General features: G+C 40.5%; 1 protein-coding gene across 3 annotated transcripts in view; it reads right to left on the reverse strand.

Annotated features, from left to right (window-relative positions):
* The window catches only part of CHCHD3 (coiled-coil-helix-coiled-coil-helix domain containing 3), a 128441-nt gene that overhangs the window by 75701 nt on the left and 28565 nt on the right, over positions 1–24175 (reverse strand). For all 3 annotated transcript variants that reach the window (XM_032106757.1, XM_032106758.1, XM_032106759.1), the window contains exon 4: positions 18169–18313. In XM_032106757.1, coding sequence (XP_031962648.1) covers positions 18169–18313 — 145 coding nt within the window. The remainder of the gene's footprint in view (positions 1–18168; positions 18314–24175) is intronic.

A 24175-nucleotide genomic window follows, 5' to 3' on the forward strand; every position in this document is an offset into this window, starting at 1 on the left:
ATATTTTCACTATTATTTCAAGAATTCACACTTACTCACACTGAGGAGTAAGTCTGAGGTCTAAACCAAACCGCATTTCATTCTTCGAGTAAATTAAATTTTGTTTCACTTCACCGCTATGAATGTGGGGCTGGGAAGGAGGAAGAGGTTTTTGCTGGAACAGAGATTGGTATCAATAATTTGGGCAGTAATTGGTACTTTTTGTATTCCCAACACCTTTAACATCCTTTAGACTTCAGCAGAGTTCAGCATGCAGGTGGCAGCTGCTCTCAAAGAGAAAAATACATGAAAAGGCCATGTTTAAAAACATTTACTGTCCAAGGGAAGTGATAGAAGACATGGAAAAAAATCCCATTTTTTCATCTTTATGTCAATGTCTGTTTATTTTACATTGTTACCAATTTGGAAGCAGATCTTTCTGAGGCCAGTACTTGATAAAAACTCCACTGCTCTAAGTGGCATTTAAAGAAGTATTTTAGATCAAAGCCTCAGAATAATTCAATTACAGAATCATTGAATCACTTCGGTTGGAAAAGCTTTCTAAGATCATCGAGTCCAACCATTCCCAGCACCACCAGGGCCACCACTGCCCATGTCCCCAGGTACCACATCCACATGGCTTTAAACCCCTCCAGGAATGGGGACTCCAGCACTGCCCTGGGCAGCTCTGCCAGTGCTGGACAGCCCATTCCATGCAGGAATTTTCCCGATATCCACCCTGCCCTGGCCCAGCCTGAGGCCGTTCCCTCTCTCCTGTCCCTGTTCCCTGCCAGCAGAGCCCGACCCCCCCGGCTGCCCCCTCCTGTCAGGGACTTGTGCAGAGCCACAAGGTCCCCCCTGAGCCTCCTTTGCTCCAGCCTGAGCCCCTTTCCAGCTCCCTCAGCCACTCCAGCCCCTTCCCAGCTCCGTTCCCTTCCCTGGACACGCTCCAGCCCCTCCATGTCCTTCCTGAGCTGAGGAGCCCAGAACTGGACACAGCACTCGAGGTGTGGCCTCAGCAGTGCCCAGCACAGGGGCAGAATCACTTCCCTAATCCTGCTGGCCACTCTATTCCTGGTAAAATCCAGGTGCCATCGGCCTCTTGCCCACTTAGGCACACCTGGGGATGTCCACCCACTGTCACCAGCACCCCCAGCCCCTCTGCCCCCAGCCTGGAGTGCTCCATGGGGTTGGTGTGACCCAAGTGCAGAAGGAGAAGCAGCCCCAGGCCCCACTTCATTCACTCTCAGATGCTGCTCCAGTCGTGTCCACTGACTCCAAGATAGGAATTTTGTGGCTGCACAAACCAGTATCACAAAGCTGGTCCCAAATAAATGTTGGCTGCTGCACCAGATCAGACACAACCCAAAAACACAACTGCCCAGAGCAGCATTATGGTAAAAAGCAACAGGCTCACAATTCCCACTTTAGATAGAGCTTTGTCCTTGCCTAGGAGTCATCAAAGCTCCACACAAAGCTGCAGACCACGATGGATGTTAATTCCACATCCTCTGCTCAATCCTCAAAGCAATCCGAGCCTTCCCTACACTCATCCTGCTGATTAATTTTAGGCTGAGCTTATACTGGTATTCCTCTTTCTGTTCTAACACTCAGTCGTCGTGGTACACTGGATTTCAACAATAAGAGGACTGTATTTTTCTCATTTAACAGCAAAATTTCACACAGACCTTCACACCATAAATTGCTACTGTGTTCTACCCCAGGAAAAAGAAGATATTTCTGTGAATAGTGTGAGATAATGTACTTAATTATATATTTAACTTGCAAAAGCCCTTTGAGAGCCCCGGAGATAGAATTCATTCTATGGAAGCTCTCTTTATTAATAAAACTACTTATACCAATTACTTTGAACTTCTATAGACAGTGCCTTATTTCAAACTATTTTAATCAATCCTCACAAAATCTCTTGGCAACGGCCTGTAGAAGTACACAGAGGCAAGGGAGCCGTGGTGCTTCAGTGGAGCTACCAATTCTTTATGTTTATTATTCATCTTTACTATGCTTTTTAATTAATCACACAAAATAAAACCAATGTGGTTTGCCAGCCTCCAAGTTCTCCTTTATTAAAAAAGTGATTACATCTAGTAATCTGGAGTTAATATTAGAAAGGCTTAGAGAATTTTCTAGTCTGTACTACTCACAAAGTAACTAATCATTGCAGGAGATTTAAATTAATTTGGGTCAAATGAGATTCAACATCATCTTCCAGGTGCAGCTGCTCCCTCTGCAAAGGTTACTGATCCCACTGCCACTGTTCTGGGGCTGTTCATGTCAATCCGGCAGCGAGGGAATCGGATTAGCTCAAACCATTCATTCCAACTTTTCCAGCAAAAGGATAATGCCCAAAGCAAATCAAGGAAGGGTTTGCATGAATGGCTGCTGGGCCAGTTGGTGAAGGACACTCAGCTCCAGCAAGGGAGAACAGGAGGAGCTGCTGGAGGCCTTCATTTCCTGCTCTGATGTTCCTGGATGGAGAAGGTGCTCACCAGAGCCCGGAGTGTGTGCAGACAGGAAATGATAGGGATGACTCTTCATTTCAGCTTCTGCCCTGTGATGTTTTGCCTGCCAATAATCCTGAAATTATGTGAATGGGATATGATTTCCTATAGAGCCAGGCTGGGAGAGCTGGGGGTTTCCAGCCTGCAGAAGAGAAGGCTCCAAGGAGAGCTCCGAGCCCCTTGCAGGGCCTAAAGGGGCTCCAGGAGAGCTGGAGATGGACTGGGGCCAAGGCATGGAGGGACAGGAGCCAGGGAATGGCTTCCCAGTGCCAGAGGGCAGGGCTGGGTGGGAGATTGGGAATTGGGAATTGCTGGCTGGGAGGGTGGGGAGGCCCTGGCACAGGGTGCCCAGAGAAGCTGGGGCTGCCCCAGCCCTGGAATTATTGAAGGCTTGGAGCAGCCTGGGATAGTGGGAGGTTTCCCTGCCCATGGCATGGGGGAACAAGATGAGCTTTAAAAACCCTTCTCAACCCAAACCATCCTGTGATTCCATGATTTATATTTTATGGAATCATTAATACATTTTACACAATAAATGACAAATGTCTTAAAAGCACCAAGTCATCTCTTCAACAGAAGTTTCATTTGATTACTTATCATAAAAACCAAAAAGAGCTTTATTTTACGAGCACCCGTTTTATCTCCTGCTGAGATCAAGTGATCTCGGCCCAGCCGTAGGGGTTACTCTGACTTGTTTATTCCATCTTTGGAGCCAAACCCAGCTTGAGGACAAGGAGCAGTGCCAGATTCTCTCCAGCTGACAGCTGATGTTAAGCTAAGCCCAGGCTGGTGTCCATTAGCAGGAAAAGTGGGATTGCTCAGGCTGAGCTCTGCTGGTGGTGCCCGTGTGGGAGCTCAGTGATTTAGTGAAATCACCAGCAACTGCTCAGCCAGTAATTAAACCATAAAGGCCAGAGCTGAAAGCTTCAGCCTTTTGAAAGCAATAACCATCAGAATTCCCAGCACCACTGAAACGATTCCCATCTTGGATCATCAGCACTGTCTGTGCTATCATTCACTCCCTTCCCGTGGCTTCAGCCAAATTACCCCCAGCTCTTTTACTGACTGCTCGCTCTAAATGCCCATCCCTCAACAGATCTGCAGCTATTTTTTATCACGAGATGGGGATAAAGTTTTAGCAGCTCTGTTTATTCATTCCCAGCCTGGCTGTCACCAGGATACAAAAAAAACCCATGTGAAGTCAAATAAAACTTGAAAGACTGGCCAATTGTTTTCTTCCCATTTTTTACACCAAAGGCTGCATTAGCTAAATTTCACGATTCCCCTAAGTGCCTTTAAAATTACAAGCAATTTAGACTGTGATTCACTTTCATGCAGACTCTGACTGCATGCAATTTCCCCCCCCCCCAATCTCAATTATATCTTAATATTATGGGGGCTGAAATGCATTAAATAAATCATATTTCATAGTAAAGCAATAATACTTACATGCATTTCAGAAGAAATCGTCCTGCATTATAAATGTATTTATAATGTCATTACCTTATTTTCCACATTGACTGAAATACTAGACAGCAGCCACTGCTCCGAGCTACGGATGGAAGCTTTTAGCAAACCTTATGTTTATTCTGCTCTAGTAATTAGCTGGTTTAGTTAATATAATACAACGTTTACAAACAGCAATTTATCCAATATACAAACTCGCTCCTGTAATTAGTGAAACATTGTTATTGATTAAGATTTAATATGGCTGCTGCTGTTTCTGCAATGTACTACACAAAGGGAACCATCACTAATTTGTCCGAGGACAGTTCCCCACTCAAAGTCATCTCCTGGCAGAGGACCATGAATTTCATTATCTATAAAATATTTTCTGCAATATTCTACTCAGGTTTAAGAGGTTTTAAAGGAGCAGGTAACAACAAAAAGAAATTTGATATATAATTACACACCCACTCTCTCACAGAGACCAAAACTACTTGATTATTCCTTTAATGCAAAACAAGTTTAAGGTGATACTTCTATTACTAAGATATTAAACCTACACCAAAATATTTTGAAGAACACACACACAAAACCCAAAAAATCTCTGCCACCATTTAAAATTCAACAGGGATTACACTATAACGATATTAAACACAAATATCAAGTGTTTTATCAGCACTATCAGTGAAATAATGAGCATTGGAACAGGGTGTCCAAATCAGGAGTCCCCATCCCTGGAGGGGCTTAAAGCCATGTGGAGGTGGCATTTGGGGACACTGGGCAGTGGTGGCCTTGGCAATGCTGGGGAATGGTTGGACTGGAGTATCTTAAAGGGCTTTTCCAACCTCAATGATTGTATTTTGTGTAGGAATATAAACATGAAAACTGATTTGTCAAAAAGAAGATTCTCTCAGGAAATATTTGCAGTCGTCACAGGAAAATAAAGAGTTGATGTTACCTCAATTCTAAATTAAGGATGAACTCCCACTACCAACACTGGAACCTGAACTGTAATTTCTATTAATGGCACTCTGTATTAATCCTTAAACCCAGCACTGCTACCACAACTTAAATATAAAAACAGTCCTGGACACTTCCACTGCATCACTCATCTGATTTAAGAGTTCCTTTTTAGGAATATCACATTTTATACTTCCATTAGCAAAAGGAAATCAGCTCAAAGTGAAGCCCCATTTCAGCCCCTTTAGGTTTTCAGAACAGGCACCACACCTCAGGAAAACACAGCACTAACGCACCAAAGCACTGTATAAAATAAATAGAACCAGTTCTCCACTCACACATTTATCTACAATTTTGAAAATTTCAGTCAGCTTTTAAAATTCCACATTTTAAAAAATGCTGTTGTCCAAAAGACTTCAGTTTTGTTGTTTGGGATTTTTTTATTTCCAGGCATGTTTTATTTTGAGTGTTTGTAACTAATAAAAAAGAAGTTTTCACTGGCGAAGTAAAGGGTGTACTTAAGAACATAAAACAGTCTAAAAACCTTCCTTCCTGTATGTTTGAGAAAGTGTATGAATTACCTAAAAGTTCAGTGTAAAGTACAAAAATCATCAATATTCTGGTCTGGGAACAGAGACATCCTCGTAACATTACGTGAGGTGTTTAGACACTTCTGGCAATAAAAGAAATAACCAATATAAAATCAGAATATTAATTAAAATGAGAAAAATTATTACATATACCCTGCTCAAGTGGGTGACATCTCTGCCTAAAACAGTGGGGCTGGAATTAAATCATCTTTAAGGTCCCTTCCAACCCAAACCATTTTATAATACATTTTAAATCCATTCCTAGACACTTGTGGAACTCAGAGTAAGACTCAAGGACTCACTTTTAAATGCACTCTTATCATTTAACCCAGTTCCATCCATATAATGACCAGAGGAATACTGCAGGAACGAGGTTTCTGTTACAGGGAAAGTCATGAAAATGATTATATTCATTAAAATGCTCCGAAAATGTCGAGTTTATCATCTTTGCTACAGAACAGAGCAAGCTGATCATAAATTATTTATGATGTGTAACAGTTTAATGGAGTATAAAATAGCTTTTTTTCTTCTCCTGAGTAGTACAAGCCCTGATTTTTTTTGTTGTCAGCTCCACACTCGGCGATGTGCTCGACCCATTTACAGCTGTGACATGCAACAATTTGTAAAATTGTTCTATAGAAACTCTAACTTAAAGGAACGACTTACACAACCTATTTATTACTCTCTTAAAGTGCTATCACAGCATCCTGCCAAGAGCACAGCATGAAATTCCAGGAACGCACAGGCAGCTCGCCCAGAGATTTAGGGAAGCCCTTGCATGAGAACCTGCACCACAACACCAAAACCCCTCTGTGGGAAGGGGCTCTAAGATCCATTCCCTGTAGCCACATCCATAATTAATCCAGCAGGACATGCTCCAATCCCAAGGAATGTAGAAATGAGTAGAAATTTGTGATTACTCACAGGACCAAAGCAATTTTAAGGCCAATGAGCTAAAAATTAACAGAACTATGGAGTGTACAACACATCCCAAAGGAAAAAGAGAGCCCAGTGTAAAACCCCTGACTCCCACCAATTCTTCACAAATGATTACAGAGAATAAATACATTCTGACAGAGAATCCTCGAATGGTTTGGGTTGAAGGGACTTTTGGGATTATTTAGTTCCACTCCCTGCCATGGGCAGGGACACCTTCCACTGTCCAGGCTGATCCAAGCCCTGTCCAGCCTGGCCTTGGACACTTCCAGGGATCCAGGGGCAGCCACAGCTTCTCTGGGCACCCTGTGCCAGGGCCTCTCCACTCTCATCACATAAAATTTCTTCCTTCTATCCAATCTCAATCCATTCTCTTTCAGTTTCAAACCACTGCTCCTTGTCCTGTCACACAGGATGTTTCTGATTTATAATCCGCAGCTTTTGTGTGCCATGGATGTGGGGCCATGATAATATTTTTATCTTTTGAGTGAAAATCACCTCAGCAGTAAGTTGTCTACACAAGAAGACAACCAGAACCCTTCAAGCCAGACAGGCATTTACAGAGACACGGACACTTCTTCAGGAAAATCCATTTCATCATAAAATTCACATCTGGAACAGCTCTGATTGCATTCTGAAAGCACCAGTTTTTCTTTAATATTAAAGAGATCTGCAGGTGTAAAGTTCTGGCACAGCTGACTACACCTGTAACCATCTGAAATGTAGGCAGGGAAAACGCTCCTCTGTTTGCCAATGACTGTGCAGGGATACTTTGGATTAAAGCATTACAGCCAGGCCACTACAGAGAAAAAACCTAAATACTCAACTTTTAAGGCAGCATGAACTGGAGATTCCCCTGATCAGTTCTGTTCCTCCTTTGCGTAATTAACGTCACACCCTTGGAACCAAACATGAACAGTAAAACTGATTTTAAAACCTCTTCTCTTCCTTCCAATTTATGATCAGGCTTGCACTGAAAACTACTGGGAAAATAGTTGTCTCCTTACTGTTCCACTGGTACAAAAACCTTGTGTCATCCTCTCCATAAAATACAATTACTTTCCATTCATTTTCCACTCCACAGACCCTCGAGCTACAGTTCCAGAAGCAGGAGAGAGAGTTAAAGATGCTCCACACTTCATCTCCACCTTTTCTGAGGGCCTAAGCCAAATTCATTTCGTCAATGTCAAAAGGAGAGAAAACCTTTCACTATAATAAATAGAATTTCAATTTCTTCTGCTGAGAAGTTTCAGCATTCATGTAGTTTCCAAGGAATCTGGTTACTACCAGGAGAGAGGTGCCCACCATGACAGTTTTGGGGCACTTCCTCCTTTTACCACCAATAAAGTCAAATTGAACTTCACCATTTCCATAAGATCCTGGGGAAAAATAAAATAAAATAAAATAAAATAAAATAAAATAAAATAAAATAAAATAAAATAAAATAAAATAAAATAAAATAAAATAAATTAAAATAAAATAAAATAAAATAAAATAAGGGAGCCCAGAGACCTCCAGAGCTCTGTAGAACACACAAAGTCCTCCCAGGAATGCAGGGATTATAGAGAATTCTGCCTGCAATTATTCCTTCCAGCTCTGGAACACTGCAGCATCAGGCAATAGAGGCCAAGAGGACAAAGAACTCCCAGGCATCAGAGAGAAGAGGCAGAAGTTTGTCCTGAAAATATGGACAGAAGGATGTTGTGGTTCTTCCACAAGGAGAGGAAAAAAAGGGAGAGAGTTGGAGAAAAAGAAAGCAAAAATGAAGAACTGGGATGACCAAGGGCAGGAGGGCACCTCCAGGAGCTGGCAGAGATGGAATGCAGCAGATTCAAGAAAAAAGGGGAGGTATTGGGAAAAGTTTAGACAGAAACATGCCCCAAAAAAACAATTTAAGATCAGAATCTGTGAAAGAAGTAGCCACATTTAAAAAGAAGAATTAAAACTCAGATATGATCCCACACAAAACCAGGACTGATTCACAATTCCCAACTGTCAAAACTACTTTTTGTTCTCAGGACAACTTGGAAAGCTTAAAGAATGTCTGGGGTTTGCCTAGCAGTTCACATGGAATAGAGTTATATCACTCTCCCCAATATCTAAAACATGATATGAACTTATCTGGACTTTGGAAAGATGAAGAGAAGGAAAATCTGATTTTAAAACAGACAAAAATCAGTGAAGCAAGCGACACCAAAACAACAAAACATGACAAAATCATGGTTTCAGGAGTCATTTTATCTGGTATTTCTTTGCTGGTGAACTTCAGTTCTGAACTCTGTGTTTATGTAATCTTTAAATCTCACTTTTTTATCACCTTTACCCATCCTCAGGCACCAGACTGTCAGCACTCTGAACAGATAATTACACACAGCTTTTTCCATGATATTCCACATCCAACTCACCACCTTCACAGGGAAAAATATTTTCCTAATACCTCATCTAAACCCATTCTCTGTCAGTGGGAAGCCATCCCCTCTTGTCCTGTCACTCCAGGCTCTTTTCCAAAGACCCTCTCCATCTTTCTTGTCGGCCCCTTTCAGGACCTGGAAGGCCACAATTAGGTGACTCCAAAGCTTCCCTTCTCCAGTCTGAACAATCCCAATTCTCCCAGCCTTTCCTCATGGAACAGCTGCTCCATCCCTCTGATCAACTCGCTGGACCTTGGCCTTGATGAACCTCAGGAGATTCCACTTCTGGACCTTGTCCAGTCCCCTCTGGATGGCCCCATCCTGCAGGAATGTCCCTGCACCCTCAGCCTGGTGTCACCTGCAGATGTGCTGAGGGTGAATATCCCTTTATTTTCCTCAAGGTCAAGTCTGTTCATAGAAAAATTTAAAATCAGCTTTTCAGACCTATCAAAGGTTGCTATTTTTGTGCTGTGCATTCCCTCACTCGCAGGTAGTGGGTTCAAAGAATGATTTGCTCAAGTTCAGTATCTTCTTCCTACATCATTGCTTTGAAAAGGAACAACTACAAGGGTTTGGGGTTTTTTTCTCATGCTTCAAACAGGCTGATAAAAGTGAGCAGGAAAATTAAAATATTCCATGAGTTACTACGATGTAAAACAAAGATCCAGCTGACCTCTTTATCTGAGCACTTCTGAGATGTCCCTTTATGAAGGCAGAAATAACCCCCACTAATTATCCTTCCTTCCAGAGCACTACAAGGAAACCTGACAGTTATCCCATAGAAGTGTTTCCTCACACCAAAATATTAAGTACATGAAGCCATTGCTGTGAGTCTGCTGGCACGACTTGAATATTTGAGATATTGGAACATTTCAGTTGTTTTACACACTGAAAATGACTGGTTATTGCTGCACACAATAACTCTCTTCCCTCCCAGAAGATTTCCAAGCAGCTTTCTGGCTCTGAAGGCAGAAACCACCCAGAAAAAGGGTGCAGAAGTCCCTCACTGGGTTCTTCACAGGCCTAAAGACATAAATAAAGTTTGAAAGTCAACCTGTAACCTCCAAATGACTTTAATTATTTTAATTCACACTCACACTCTTCATGCTACATACTCCAACACTTCGCTCAGCCCAAAACACTCACCTGCACCTCAGACTCCTTTCTCAAAGTCATGGCTTTTTGCCTTTATGGATTTTAAATACCCTGATTTTGGAATGCAAGTGTTCAAGGTGTGTTAATGACTCGGAATTGTGACAGCTGGTGCAGAAACAAGCCCTTGGCTCCAGCACAGCCCCATTAACCATCCATCAGAAACTACTCTGGATTTGCTCATTTATTACTCCTGCATGGCCCAAGGGGGGAAAAGGGGGAACAGCAAGACTTTCTTCCTCTGAAGCAAAATCATAAACCACTTACTTATCTTAATGTCATGATTCCCACTGTTTATCTGCATGATAATTAGGAAAATGAGAAGTAATGAAGTTTATTTATTTATTTATAAGCGTGATTTGAATTCAAATATCTCTAAAAAAAGACACTGCAGTATCTTACTGTTATCAGAGGGGTGGATTTTCCAAACTCAACTAAGTTACTAAAAGTAACAAGACAAGAAATATTATCACTCTCTTTTGCCTCAGCTCCCCCAAATTTATGGTGACAAACTTCACCTGTGTCAAAGTTCTGCTTTCAAAATTAAAAGTTTTGTTGGCTACTTGTTGAAATCAGGTATTGTGCGAAATGGAAGGTGCCTCCTTGTCCTTAAATCTTTATATTATTTACACAAAGCAAAGTTTATTTTTGTTCTCCATTCAGATTCCCCAAACACCCAGCTGTACACACAAACACTGTCAGCATCAGGTCCTGGCAGGAGGTTGAATTGCCAGCTCCAAAGCCCCCTGCACTTTGCAGGGCTGAGGTGACTTGCTGTGCAAATAAAGACCCTCAGCCTTCAGAGGACTGGGCTATCAGGAGAATAATTCTTCTTACTCAACTAAGAAGGTGTTTTAACATCCCCAGTTTATTAACCCTCACATTAAACTCTTCCTTTCTTTAAAAAATGGAGGCAGGGTAGTTTTTTGTACAGGCACATTGTGGTACAGCTACCACAGAACAAATCATACGAAAAACACTTGACAGGACTGAAAAATTTCTTTACATTTATATAAAACCCCCCCAAACCTACACACTTCACCATGACATTCCACTTTTTTCCTCATCCTCTCCCTGAAATATCCTTTTCAATTGACTGGAGTACACCTGCTTTAGATGTAATGGCACCTATTGCTACAGCACTTGAGCACATCAACATATTCCAGACAGCCACTGATATGAAAAGATACTAAAAACATATTTTAAAAACCCTTAAAATTACATTAAAAACTCAAAATTACATTTAAAAATGACTTCTCTGAGGCTCTTCTCCAAGCTGAGCAAACCAAGCGACCTCAGCCACTTCTGCAAACAGCAGTAAAACAAACTGCCTGATTTCCATCCCCTCTGTCCACCAAAACACATAAATCTGGTAATTCAACCCAAAATGAGCATAACCAGAGCACTCGAAAGGAGCCACAAGTGAATAGATCCCTACCCAAAATCAGCTTAATCTCAGAGCAAAGAAATATTGAATAAAAGCCAGCCTAAGAGAGACCCAGGCGATTGTTTTGTTGAGTGGAGGAGCCTTGCCTGCGTCGTGCTTCGAGCCTTGTGTCAAATGAACACGTTTTAATCCCTTGCATGTATTTGTAGCATGTCACGTACAAGGACAAGCCTTGACAAGGCTTTGATTTGGTTTTTGTTGTGTCACACAGCTGGCAGGGTGTACATGCTCCAAAGGCCCACAAGTAATCAAAAGGAGCCTGTGCTGGAATATTTATATGCCGGCATCGCGCTCCAAGAACGGTATTTAAAACATGCTTTCCGTGCTACCTCCAGGGCAGAAACAAGACTGCTCCCTGAAAGAGGGAAGGTGTGTGGAAAAAGGGATTATTATCCTTACTTTTTGCCCATGCATGACAAGGAATGATGATATTCATTTGGGGAGATAGCACGGCAATTTTGTTACCATTCAATAAAAAGGGAGTAGCACGAACAAATTGGTTAATGAATGAGGGAGGAGAGAGCAGAGTATTATGCAGTGAATCTATAAAAATGAACTCAATTTGAATTCAACCCAAAGAACAAATTGATGGAGCAGCAGGCTTTGTAAAGCACTAGATCTTCATCTGAATGCCGAAATAACACAGTGATTAATTTTGCTTCAGTCAAGTATCTTGGGGTTTGCTATATAAGAATTAAAAAATAACATGCTTTAAATGCTGCTCGACTATCAAAACACATTCACCATTCAAAAAGAAATCTTAAAGAGAATAAATGCTCCTTCTCTGTACTTTGCTTGCCTTCAAAATTCTCATTTTACCGTGTTTTTCCTGTCTGTCAAACTTTGACACGGAGGAAAAAAAAAAGCCATTAACTGTTACATACAAGAATTATAAAAAAAAATACATCTCTAACATGTTGCCAAGTGAAAAGCTGAAGGAAGGAGAAAATTATTTCTATTGTTCCAGTGAAACAAATATTCTGAATGTCAGCATGGACGTTGCAAAGGGAGACAGAAGAGGGACCCGGGTAAAGGCAACTTCTGGTTCCGAGGCCCTTCATGGCAATTTCAGAGAGGAAATAAAACATTTATTTACCATTTTATGTGACAAATCACACTGGGATTCCAACCCCAGCACCGAGGGTACCACCACCCACAAGCCATTTTAAATTCTTTCTACTGTTTACCTCTATCAAGGTAGGGGGGAAACTGTTCACTTATTAATTTTAGACATCAAATGGGTTTCACTTCTTCAAGGCCAGGTAAGAAAATCACTTATGATTTCACATATGTGATAGGCAGCCCCTTTTCTTACTGGGGGGAAAAAAAAACAAACCCAACTTTATTTGCTCAGCAAGAGCTTCTTGCTCATGTGGTAGTTTCACATCATTTGTTTAAGATCCCATAAAAGACCTACCCCAAACACCTTAATTTCTATCCCAAACCCTTCAGTGCTGCAGTAGAAATGCCAAAAAAAAAGAGGGAGAGAAAGAAGGAATGTGTGCCAGGAGAGACATAAACCAAAGGAGCAATATTCTGTTTATTCCAAGGAAAATTGAGCGCAGTCAGTGCAGGGGAGTTGTGTATATTCCAAATATCAATGTCTTGCTGATTGTATCCCACTTCCTTCTCTAAAAAACAACCAGACCTCTTAACCCAAAACCAAACACACAGAAAAAGATAGATCCCATCCTCAGTATCCCAAAATACCTTCTTCCTCCTGTCTTCTATGACAGGAACGACCAAATCCAGGTTCCTCTTGCCTATAGCAAAAAGAGTTTTTGCTGCAACAGAACTGCTACTTCTAAGCCACAAAAACATCACAAAAATAACCATGTACATAGGCCTAAATAAGATTTTATGAGTGAAACTCCCCAAATCTCCACTTTCAACGAGGTTTCATGAAACATTTCTGCTTTGTAAATCATAAAACTGAGGAACGAGAGACAAAACAACTGTCAGTAGATTTAATTTTGTGCCATGTGCTTCCCAAACCTTACATCTCATGGTCTAAATGAGCCTTTAGTATTTTTACTGCCATAAATTGTGAATTACAGTCTCTGCTCATGCTGGTACTTCTCTAAAAGCCCTCCCTGCACCAAGCAATCCTGTTTAGCCTCAGGCTGTGTAGTTTACCTCAAATTATTTCAGAATCATCTAAAAAGATTCATTTTTCTATTAAAATGATGAATGAGCTAAATGAGGTATGTAATAAATACCGCAGGTTTGTAAACAGACTTTTCTCCTGAGAACTACTGCCTTAACTCATTTAGTGATTCTTCCCCCTGGTATTTCCTAGTGAAGTCATCCTGAAAATATGGTTTGTCCAGGTCTGGTTGGGAAGAGCAGGAAGGGTCAGGATTTAATCTGTTTATGGAAAATAGGGAATGTCCTTTTGACAACATTAATGAATTGAGGACAGGAGAAATAAAGGCAGCCCCAAAGAGGAGGTCATTGCCCAGCACTGACTGGGACCAGTCACCCCAGGATGATGGGGAAAACACCAAACCAGTTCAGGCACAGAGGAGCAAAAGACTCCATTTTATCAACCTGTATTCAATTATGACAACAGGTCAAATTTCCTCCTCACATAACTCAACACACTTCAGCTCTGATAGGGCCAGGAATGTATTTTGTCTATTGATTTCAGGGCTCAGAGAAGTAAAAGAACTTCACATCTCAAACAGGATTTTGCTAAGGAAAAAATCTCCAATAATCTGATTATCACAGTGACCTAAAGTGCAAAAATAGTGCTTTTTAATACAAGGATACTTCTACCAATCGATTTTTTTTTTTTTTGAGCAAGGCATTTTTTGATAGAACTTCTTGTGCAGAAAATTATTTACAAAACAACGAGATTCCTCAGCACCAACAGATTCCCCCTCAAACAGGTGCTTCAATGAAAGCCTGGAACAACACACAGGGAAATAGATGTAATTGCATTAGTATGGATACAGACTTCTAATGATAGCAATAATCAAATTTTAATGTTCTGGTTACAGCACATGAACAGAACAATATTTCTGTGCCTCTTCAAAGGGAAATGAGACTTTAATGTCATTGGCAGCTCAATAAAACCATTTTCTAACATGCAGGCTCCTAATGACAACTCGTTTCAGTCCAGACAGAGGAGCAAATGTGTTCACAGCAAACTCCAGGTCATTATCAGGAGATGGAAATACAACAGGTCCCCTGCACTTTGGATAACTATTGATTTTTTACTCCATATTCTCCTCATCTTACCCTGACTTTCATAGTGACTCAAGCGATGGAACATCAATAAACTATTTATGGCAAAGCCACCACATTGAAAGCCGCTTTACAAGACCGTGCCCAACTCAACTAGGCCCAATTTTTAGATTTGCAGCAAAAATCTCCAATAATTAATGTGGCAAAGAACAGCTCTACGTGATAAAATACAATAAAAGTACTGTTGGAGCCATCGTAAGGACCTGCAACTTCACCCTTTGCTGCAGAGAACCACACCAGCACCAAAATTCATTATGGCTGGGCTGAAATCAAAGATTTGATTTATTCTGAAGCCCTCTTTCAAGAGGGATGGGCAGAAAAAAACCATCGTATCCATGCTAAGGGTGTGTGGGAAAAAAAATAAGTATTTTTGACCAGCTGCAGTTCTTGAGGATGACTTCAAGCACTGGATGCACTTTGGTGAAATCACACTGACATCTTTGCAAATGTCACATCTCTGGAGCAAGGAAAGCTAAAGATACAAAACCACCTTGTTTGGTGGCAGGGCCAGTTCAAGCAGTTCTCATTTTTTCCCCCCTGACAATTGCCCTCCACACACACACTGCCATTTCCCCAGTGGAGCTGCTTTTGGAGTTGTTACAAAGCAGATTGGCTGCATTTAGAAAAGGCTCCGGGATGGGTTTGTAAAGCAGATCTGCACTGACACGACAGAAAAGGAGAACTGCAGAGAAGAAAAGAAAGAAATTCTTCATCACCAAAGCACCCCTTGCACCCAGCCCTGATGTACTGGGAGCCCTGAAAACATGCCAGGAAACAGCCCTGCAGACAGGGGGGAAAGCAGAGGGGGCAAAACCCAGGATTATAGAATGGTTTGGGTTGGAAGGGATCTGAAAAATCATCTCATTCCATGGACAGGGACACCTTCCACTATCCAATGGTGCTCTAAGCCCCATCCAGCCTGGCCTTGGACACTTCAGGGATGGGGCATCCAGAGTTTCTCCAGGAAAACTGCCAGGGCCTCCCCACCCTCATTCTTCCCAGGTCTGCTCATTTCAGGGTCAAACATCCAACAGGCAGAAACGGGGAGAAGCCAGAGGAGATCCAAGACCTCCCTAGCTCTCCCAGCACCCAGAGTCTCCCTGGCATCACTTTTCCAAGACACGACCCCAAAGCTGTGGGATAAGGAAAGCCAGGCTGTGTCCAAAACACTCCCAGGCAGTGGCATTTAAAGGATTGCTAAAGGAATTGACAGCAGCTGCCTTCATTTCTGCTGAGTTAAGCACCAACAGTTGATTCAATCCTCCCACTGACTCCACAAGGGATTTCCAGGGTTTGGATTGGGGTCTGGAAATTCAGCTCTTAACAGTAATTCTGAATTTTGCTGGTACAAATGTCAGAATCACTGCTTTGCAAACCCTGGATCGCCCCAAAATACGTTTTTGCAGGAGCTGACATGCCACCAGCCACTCGCCCGTCCCCCTGAAGTGAGGGCACTTCCTGGGACATGTCACAGCACAAAAGTAGCTCAGGTATTAACGCATCATTTCATCCTTTTTTCTTCTCATTTGTATAAAGAGCTAATTCTAACTTTTGGTATGTTAACACTACAAATTTCTTCTTTCTGAGATTATAACCATTACGGTCTTAAAAGTTGTTTAAGAACGGAAAATATGACTTCATTTTATGTCTATTTATTAAAACCTGAATTAGCACCCTTTACGAAGGAAAACTAAAATTCTTCCTTTCTCACCACAATTTCTTTTCCTTTGCACTATTTAAACAATTTAGCAGCAGCAAAGGAATTTATTTTGCTACTGACACTTCAGGAACGCTTTTGTTGTTCTCCAAAAAGAGTCTGACAAATCAAATCTGGGCTACGCAAAATACAAACCTGATGCAGCAGTCTACCAGAACACAGAATTACTCACAGTACCTGACAAAGGATACACAGAGATACATTTCCCTGTGGTACAGATTTTAAATTCAGCTTGGATACAAGAAATAAATGCACAGGTAGGGTAGGCAATGAAGCCAAAGAAATAAAATCTGACCAATTACAGGAAAATAAGGGAGGTGACTCATAGGATTTGCAAGGAAGGTGAGAATTACTCAATATTTTCATATTTAAGGAAACAAACAAAAGCTTCTTGCTATTTTGATATCTTACAGTAGGCACTTCAAAGAATGAAAAGCTACAGTGGCAATGGCAAATCTGCAGTGGTGATAAATTTGCACCCAAGAACCACCAGATATTTTCAAATTTCACAGATGGAAACAGGAAAATTGATCAAAACTAAGATGACAACTGCTAACTTTGATATTCTAGAGCAAGTGAAAATTAACCAGAAAAATAACTAAATAAAGCAGTTTCATAGCCATAATAAGGAATTTCTCTTGCATTTGGCTCAGGAGAAACTCATCTTGTGCTTCCCAAAATCACAGAGCTCACCACAGCAGGGAGAAAAAGATGCAAACCCCCAGTAATTATGCAAATAATAGTCCCCATTATAAATCTTCAGCTCCTCATTAGCTCCAGGCCACAAAACCCTTATCTCTCCCACACAATATTAAGAATCCAAGGATTTAAGGCATATAACTGAGGCTGTACCTTGGTCATAATTCCTTTCCATTCTCCTTTGTTCCCATGTTTTACAATGACAAAATATTAAGCATTTGTTTACAACACTGAAATTATGCTTGAACAATAACGTTACCACAGAGGTGGAAAAGCATTGAGAAATGGCTGGAAAAGATACCAAGACTGAGGTGGAATTGGTTTGGGTTTAAATTGGGATTTGGAAAAATAACATGAACATCAGATTTTAACTCCCTCAGCACAGATGAAGATTTGCCTATTGAAGTGATTGATTACTAAATTACCAACCCATAAACTTAAAAAACCTTGGATTTTATTCCAGATTTAAGAGGGCCCAACAAATATTTATGTTGCTGCTGACATAAGTAATTCCCATTAATTTTCATAGCAATGCTAAATACATAAAGTATTTAAAACGTCTTTTCCTTGTAAATACCAATTTCTTCAGTATTTACACTCAAGTATATTTAGATTTTTAAGGCATATTCCCACCTCAGAGAATAATGATTATTGTTAGAAAGAAGAGTCAATAGAGGCTCACTACAGCAAGCAAACACTCTATAGAAGAAGTTATAAATCTGTCAGATTTTTGAAATGGACTGAAATGTATAATGTCAGTTTTCTGAGGAAAACAGCCAACCATATGTTCCAATTTCCTTGTCAGGAAGGTTTGATACATCAGCTCTAATGAGAGATGATTCTTCTGAACAGAATTTTCCACTGAGCTGGTTCCAAAGTTGGAAACGATCAGCAAAACCCTTTAAAACAGGGAGATTTGACCAAAATAAAATGACACGCTGCTACCTAGTAATGAAAAAATAAAGAATTAATGAGAAGATATCTGCTTTCCTCTTCTACCAACAGGCTTGAGGAGAGAGTTGCTTGGAAAATCGGAGATTTCTGTAAAAGTCTGAGGACTTACAAAGCGCTGAGCCTTCTGCCGCTCCTCCTCCGTGGCCACTCTCTCCCTGAGGATGGCTCGAGTCAGGTGCTCATTTGAGGAGATCCTCTCCCGTTCCAGGAGTTTGCCAAACTCATCCCGAACATACATTTGTTCTTGTTTCAACCTACACGAGATGCAGGGAGATTCAGATACAGAGATTTAGGTAAATTTAGGAATTTACTTTCCGAATGTGGTTTCAAAGTAGAGCAGTCACTTTAAAAGCGGTCGCAGAAATAGTTTACTCTTGGCTTTTTAAGACGCAGAAATACAAATATTCACTAAAAGAATCCAGAAGTTTATTTAATATTGAAGTATCAAAATCTGAATACACAAAAGTTACAAGTCTTGCTATCACTATTCATTAAATCATATAAATTACAACTGATGCAAGAACATATATTTCTAACTAACATTTAGAGAACTCTCTTGGTTGGCTGGGTTTTTCTCTGACTTTATGGAACCATTTTTTCCAGGCAAATCCTTTTCCCACCAGCCAGCAGGCACTCAATTTCTACCTAAAAGCTTTCCTGCACTGAGAAAGTGCCTCCCTCCCTCGAAACACACCATAAACTCAAGGACTTCATCTATTTCCCAAGCTCCAAAAAGATCGAAGAACCATAATCAACCTTTCTCCCAGCAATTTGAGAGTAGGAGAGAAAATAGTTATTGAACTTGTTGCAACAGAGTTGATAAAGGCAACTTCAGGCCCAGAAAATCCTCAATATTTATATGTCACAAGCCATAAATAGATTTGAAACCTTCAGTGGAGTACTTGAGACAAGCACACCGTGTCTCATTTTCATGGAAACGTTCCGAAATCACTCAGTGCATAAAACTTGTGTTGTGATACCGAGCACGGAACTCAGAGCAGTAATGGAGCTATGAAACACTGGGTTTCAAATGGATTTTTTTTTGAGAGAGAGAGAGAGTGATGGAGAGGAAGCTTCAATATTCTCAGTGCATTTATCTGTTGTCAAGGGAGCTCTGGAGAACAAATCCTAATGAGTCGGGTCACTTTGTAAAAGGTACCAGCATTAGAGTACATTAGATTCTTCCCCAGGGAACACATTTAAGTGAGGTAGGGAGGAAAAAAGACAATTACAAGATGTATTACTTCTGTGCTCAGCTCCAACCCTCTGAAACGCAGCAACCAACTGGGAATCTTTATAAAAGTTTATTAAGCCGCATCTTCAATTACTCCAGCAAAAAAAAAAAAAAAGAGTCAGATTATGCAGACATGGACCAAATTCCATTAAGTGATTTCCCAAGGTCCCCCAAATTATTCCAGCAGGATTGATATAACAAATCCTTCATACAATCAATGGCACAGTCAAAACATGCTGGTTGTCTTTTGGATTGGAGAAATCATGTTTTGTCTAAAAAGGAAAGAAGTGTCAAAATAGAAGTCTCAGCAGCTTTTTCTGGTGAGCAACAGAGAGAGCATTTAATGCTTCTTGAGACTGAGGGAAGATGCTTCCTCATCCTTCTTGGATTTGACCTCCTGCAAGTGGTTTTCCCTTAAAAATGTCTCTTATTATGCTGCTGTACATAGCTGAGCAATTAAAGGATATGAAATATACTTTACATAAAGAACAGCTGAAAAATCCAGCTAAAAGTTTCCACATTATAAACCCTGAAAAATTAAAAAAAAAACCAAAACCAAACCTCACAAACAAACAAAAAACACCAAAAAACCCCAAAACAAAACAACCCCACAACACTCAGATGTCTACATTTAATTCTTCTTTTTATTAATTCTTCTTCACATCAAATTAGGTCTTTACACCTTCTTCTTCCTAATCTCTCATTTAAATCTAGCTCAGGACACGCAGGGCACCTCAGTCAAAGAAAACTCTACATCACCCATTTTACTGTTTGGGCTTTTCCTCCCTTCCCTTCCCTTGCAGTCTATTATAAAAGAAAACTAAACTATTTCATTATCAAATTTTATACAATTTAGGCCAAAAAGGAACTTTTTTATGCCCAAGACTGTCTTGCTCCTGGCAGCACCTTCAAGCAAAAATTTCAAGTCTTTTTTCACAACTCTCACCCTCACTTGTGTGACCACGATCACACAACACAACGAGTTACATTCCTAAAGCACCCACCAAACTTTCATTTAAGGCAACTTTTACTCACCAAACAAAATTCCTAAACAGTCATCTCAACTGATTGAAATTCAGCAGAGTTTTTAACAAAATAAGCGGGATTTTGAAGTAATTTTCATTTATTTGAGTTCCGTAATTGGGTGGCTTGTAGGAGCTTAATGAAACAAACACTCGGCAGATCCCGCTGATCGCAAACACTCGCCTGCATCAACCTCCAGTAGGTTTTTTTCCTTGGCATTACAAATTCATTTTTCTGGCATTCAGCATGTACTGAATAAAGGCAAACATCAGCTGGATCTACAGTAATGAATGATATTATCTAGGCCAAAAAAAAAAAAAATTAAAAATAAAATAGAGAGAGGCACCTCTGCAATTTGTGAGGAGTTAAACAGCACAATTTGTCACTACTCCAGAATTCCACAGGAATTCTTCAAGTGACATTTTTAATTACAGCAGATATAAAGGCTCAAGATAACGGTTCTCATGTTTGAGCACAGAACTCCAGACAACAGAGAGTGTTCCACTGATCATTTATACAAAAAAGGATGTTAAAAAAGGTGCTGAAACAGCAGAAAACGCTGCTGGCTATACATTTTCCCACACAATTGATATCTTTTTGAATAAAATCCTTCTAAATAATTATGAAATACTGCTTTAAGAAGTGTAGAGTGGCTGATTTAATGAAGTGTGGCATGCAAGGCAATCACTTCTCATGGTGCTATCGGAAAACACACATAAAGCATTAAGAAGCAGCTCCAGTTAAAGTCTGCGTTAACACTTCACAATATTTCATTTCTCAACTGGTTTATAGCACACAACCAACACAAAAAAAGCAACAATTCCTGCCTTTCCCTAGCACTGTCACAGAGAACTTCAACACTTTTAACTTAATGCTGTGAAGAAAATTTATGTTATCTGTATTTTTTTGTAAGAGGCTGGGTAAATCCTGATAAACCAACCACCAAGGATTTAGGGATCTCAGAAGATTTATTCCTGTCAGAGGGGCATAACAAGAATGTGGGCATTTTCGTTATCACATTATCATATTTAGGCTCCACTGTAAGACAAATTTTTGACTGTTTTAGTCCTGAAGTCGCTTTAATCAAAATAACATTTGCGGTACATTTCAGCTCTAAATCAGATTTGGCTCACGCTGAACACAAAAGCCACCGTGTCACCTCAAGGAGCAATCACACAGCAAAAAGAATTCTGGAAGATACTCCCAGATATATATAAATATGTAACTATATAAATCTGTAATTACATAAATATATAAATATAGGCCTACTTTTGTTAATTTAGATTTTTTGAGATGTGGGCAGGAGGTACAGAGTGATACATGTGATCAAACCACCCATTCCAACCACCTCTCAAGCAGAGCTTCAGACTAAAGACAAAATACTTCACGAGAGTAACATTTCTGCCTCTACATTCCACCTTTTTATTCCTATCTTTTCCTTCCATAAAAGCAGGGAATGTGGGATTTTAGTGGCATTTGTTATTAACCAGCTTTTGAAGTAAATATGAATGTCCTACATGCAACATTAAGCAAAAGAGAATCTACCCGTGACTACATCAAATATTTCTGAACATTATCCAAGACAGCCTGAAATGCTTAACCCACATCTCTTAAAAATCAAATAATAACAGCAGCATAATAACACAAAGCAAAGCAACAGGAAAAAGAATTTCTCAATTAAGCAATGACTTACAATTCATAACTGACAACCCTGATATCAAGTCCAACAAGAGAAGCCAAATATAGACTGGCTCCACTTTCCAAATAGAAATTAGAATTTGAAACATAGAAATAGAAATTTAAGACCCAAACAAGAAAGCATCTCTGAGGGCCAAGAAGTTTTCTCTATCACAAGAAATAGAAAAATACACTCTGATAAAAAAAGACTGATAAAACTGCGCTGCACTCCAAGAAGTCTCCATCTTTTTCACATGCATTTTTAAATTAAGTTGAAGAAAAGCAAATTGTTAATTTTGCCATGTGGATTTATGGCCCAGGACTCTCCTTCTGCCCAGCACGACCCCTGTTAGCCACAATAACAAGATGAGTAATTTAATTCTAAACCCACAAGAATTCCCTTTTGTTTACTTGAAAATATCCATTTCTGTTGTTCTTGAAAAACACCTGCAGATGTTAATTAAGGAAAAAGCACCTTATAATTCAGAGACAACAGCAACACACTGAGAAAAGCTGAAAAATATTAGTTTTGTGCTTTGATGGCCACTTCATGGTTTATTCTACATTAATCAAGAATCCGTAGAAATCCAAAACACGCAAACAATGCTCTTAGAGAAATACAGTGATTTGTCATTTCTAACCCTTATTTCCAGATATTGGAAATTTATTACACTATCAAAGCCTAAGCATTTTCTTTTTGCTATTTTTTCGGGGCAATGATTACTTGCCAGTTGTTTTATCTTTATTACAGTCTCCCAGCTACACAATCTGATGGATCTGTGGCGTTCCAAGATAAACTCACTCAAGCCTAAAGCATGAACCATGTCGTTTTTCATTACTTCTAACCAAGGTAAAATCAAAATATTCCCTGTTCCAAAGTCCACTATCAGGAAAATCATCCTGTCTTCTATGAATTAGGGAAAAATTTAACGAGGTATCATTCTATACAGAACCCAAAAACTTACTCCAACTGGAGGTAAGACAGAACATAAGGAAGATTCAACAGGTTTTCTGCTTCCCTGGACCCCAACAAGCCATAATTCCTCCTGACAGACTCGCAGAAGATCCCAAAATGTTCCAAACAATGTGTTTAGGCCACGTTGCAATATTAATGACCGAATAATGTTTCTGAGTGCTGAGTTTCAATATTTCATGAGCACAACGCGGGATGCGCCACGAAAAGCCGCCGCTGGAAATCACCGGGGCTGATGACGGATTTGAAAGGATGTGAGAGAAGTCAGGAAAACATCTCCAAGCTGAGCTGAGCTTTGAGAGGTGTGAAATGGAGATTTCTCTGACTCCATTTCACCTGTCTGCAAAGTCACAAAAACTAGCTCAAGTTCATCTGATTTTACAAAAACATAACTAAGGACAGAGGTGGGGAAACAAATTACCTGAAAGGTCAAGTCTCAGACAACACAAAAAATTCTTCAAAACTGAAGTTTCTACCACTGTTCACTCATTAAAACATTATTCTCCACTCACGTAAGACTTTGCACAGCACAGGTGACAGGAGCTGTTCCTAACATTAGTAGCAACCACATTCTGTTCTAAAATTCCACTTTTAAACATTTCAGATCACTCAAATATTAACAGAAAATACAGTTTTTCTTCACCTTAAAGCCATGGTGTCAAAAGGGCATTTTGCCTTCAAACTTTTGGTGCTCCTGTTGCTCAGCCTGGAGCAAAGGAGGCTCAGGGGGGACCTTGTGGCTCTGCACAAGTCCCTGACAGGAGGGGGCAGCCGGGGGGGTCGGGCTCTGCTGCCAGGGAACAGGGACAGGAGAGAGGGAACGGCCTCAGGCTGGGCCAGGGGAGGGGCAGGCTGGATACTGGGAAAATTCCTTCACAGAAAGGGTTGTCCGGCCCTGGCACAGCTGCCCAGGGAGTGGCGGTGTCCCCATCCCTGAAGGGATTTAAACAGTTTGAAGATGTGGCACTTGGGGACACAGTTTAGTGGTGTCTTGGCAGTGCTGGATTAATGGCTGGATTCAATCTTAAAGGAATTTCCAGCCTAAAAGATTCTCATAGAGATACAGCAAGGCAAACCCCAAACGCTGAAGCTTTAAAATCATAGGGATATAAACTCAAAATAGATCACTCAGCTCATCAAACCTAGATTTATCATCATTTCATGAGGGCTTAGTGCAAAACCAGTCAAATGTGATGACAGGGACCCAAA

Source organism: Corvus moneduloides, chromosome 4 (genome assembly GCF_009650955.1).
Source record: "Corvus moneduloides isolate bCorMon1 chromosome 4, bCorMon1.pri, whole genome shotgun sequence".
Classification (NCBI taxonomy): domain Eukaryota; kingdom Metazoa; phylum Chordata; class Aves; order Passeriformes; family Corvidae; genus Corvus; species Corvus moneduloides.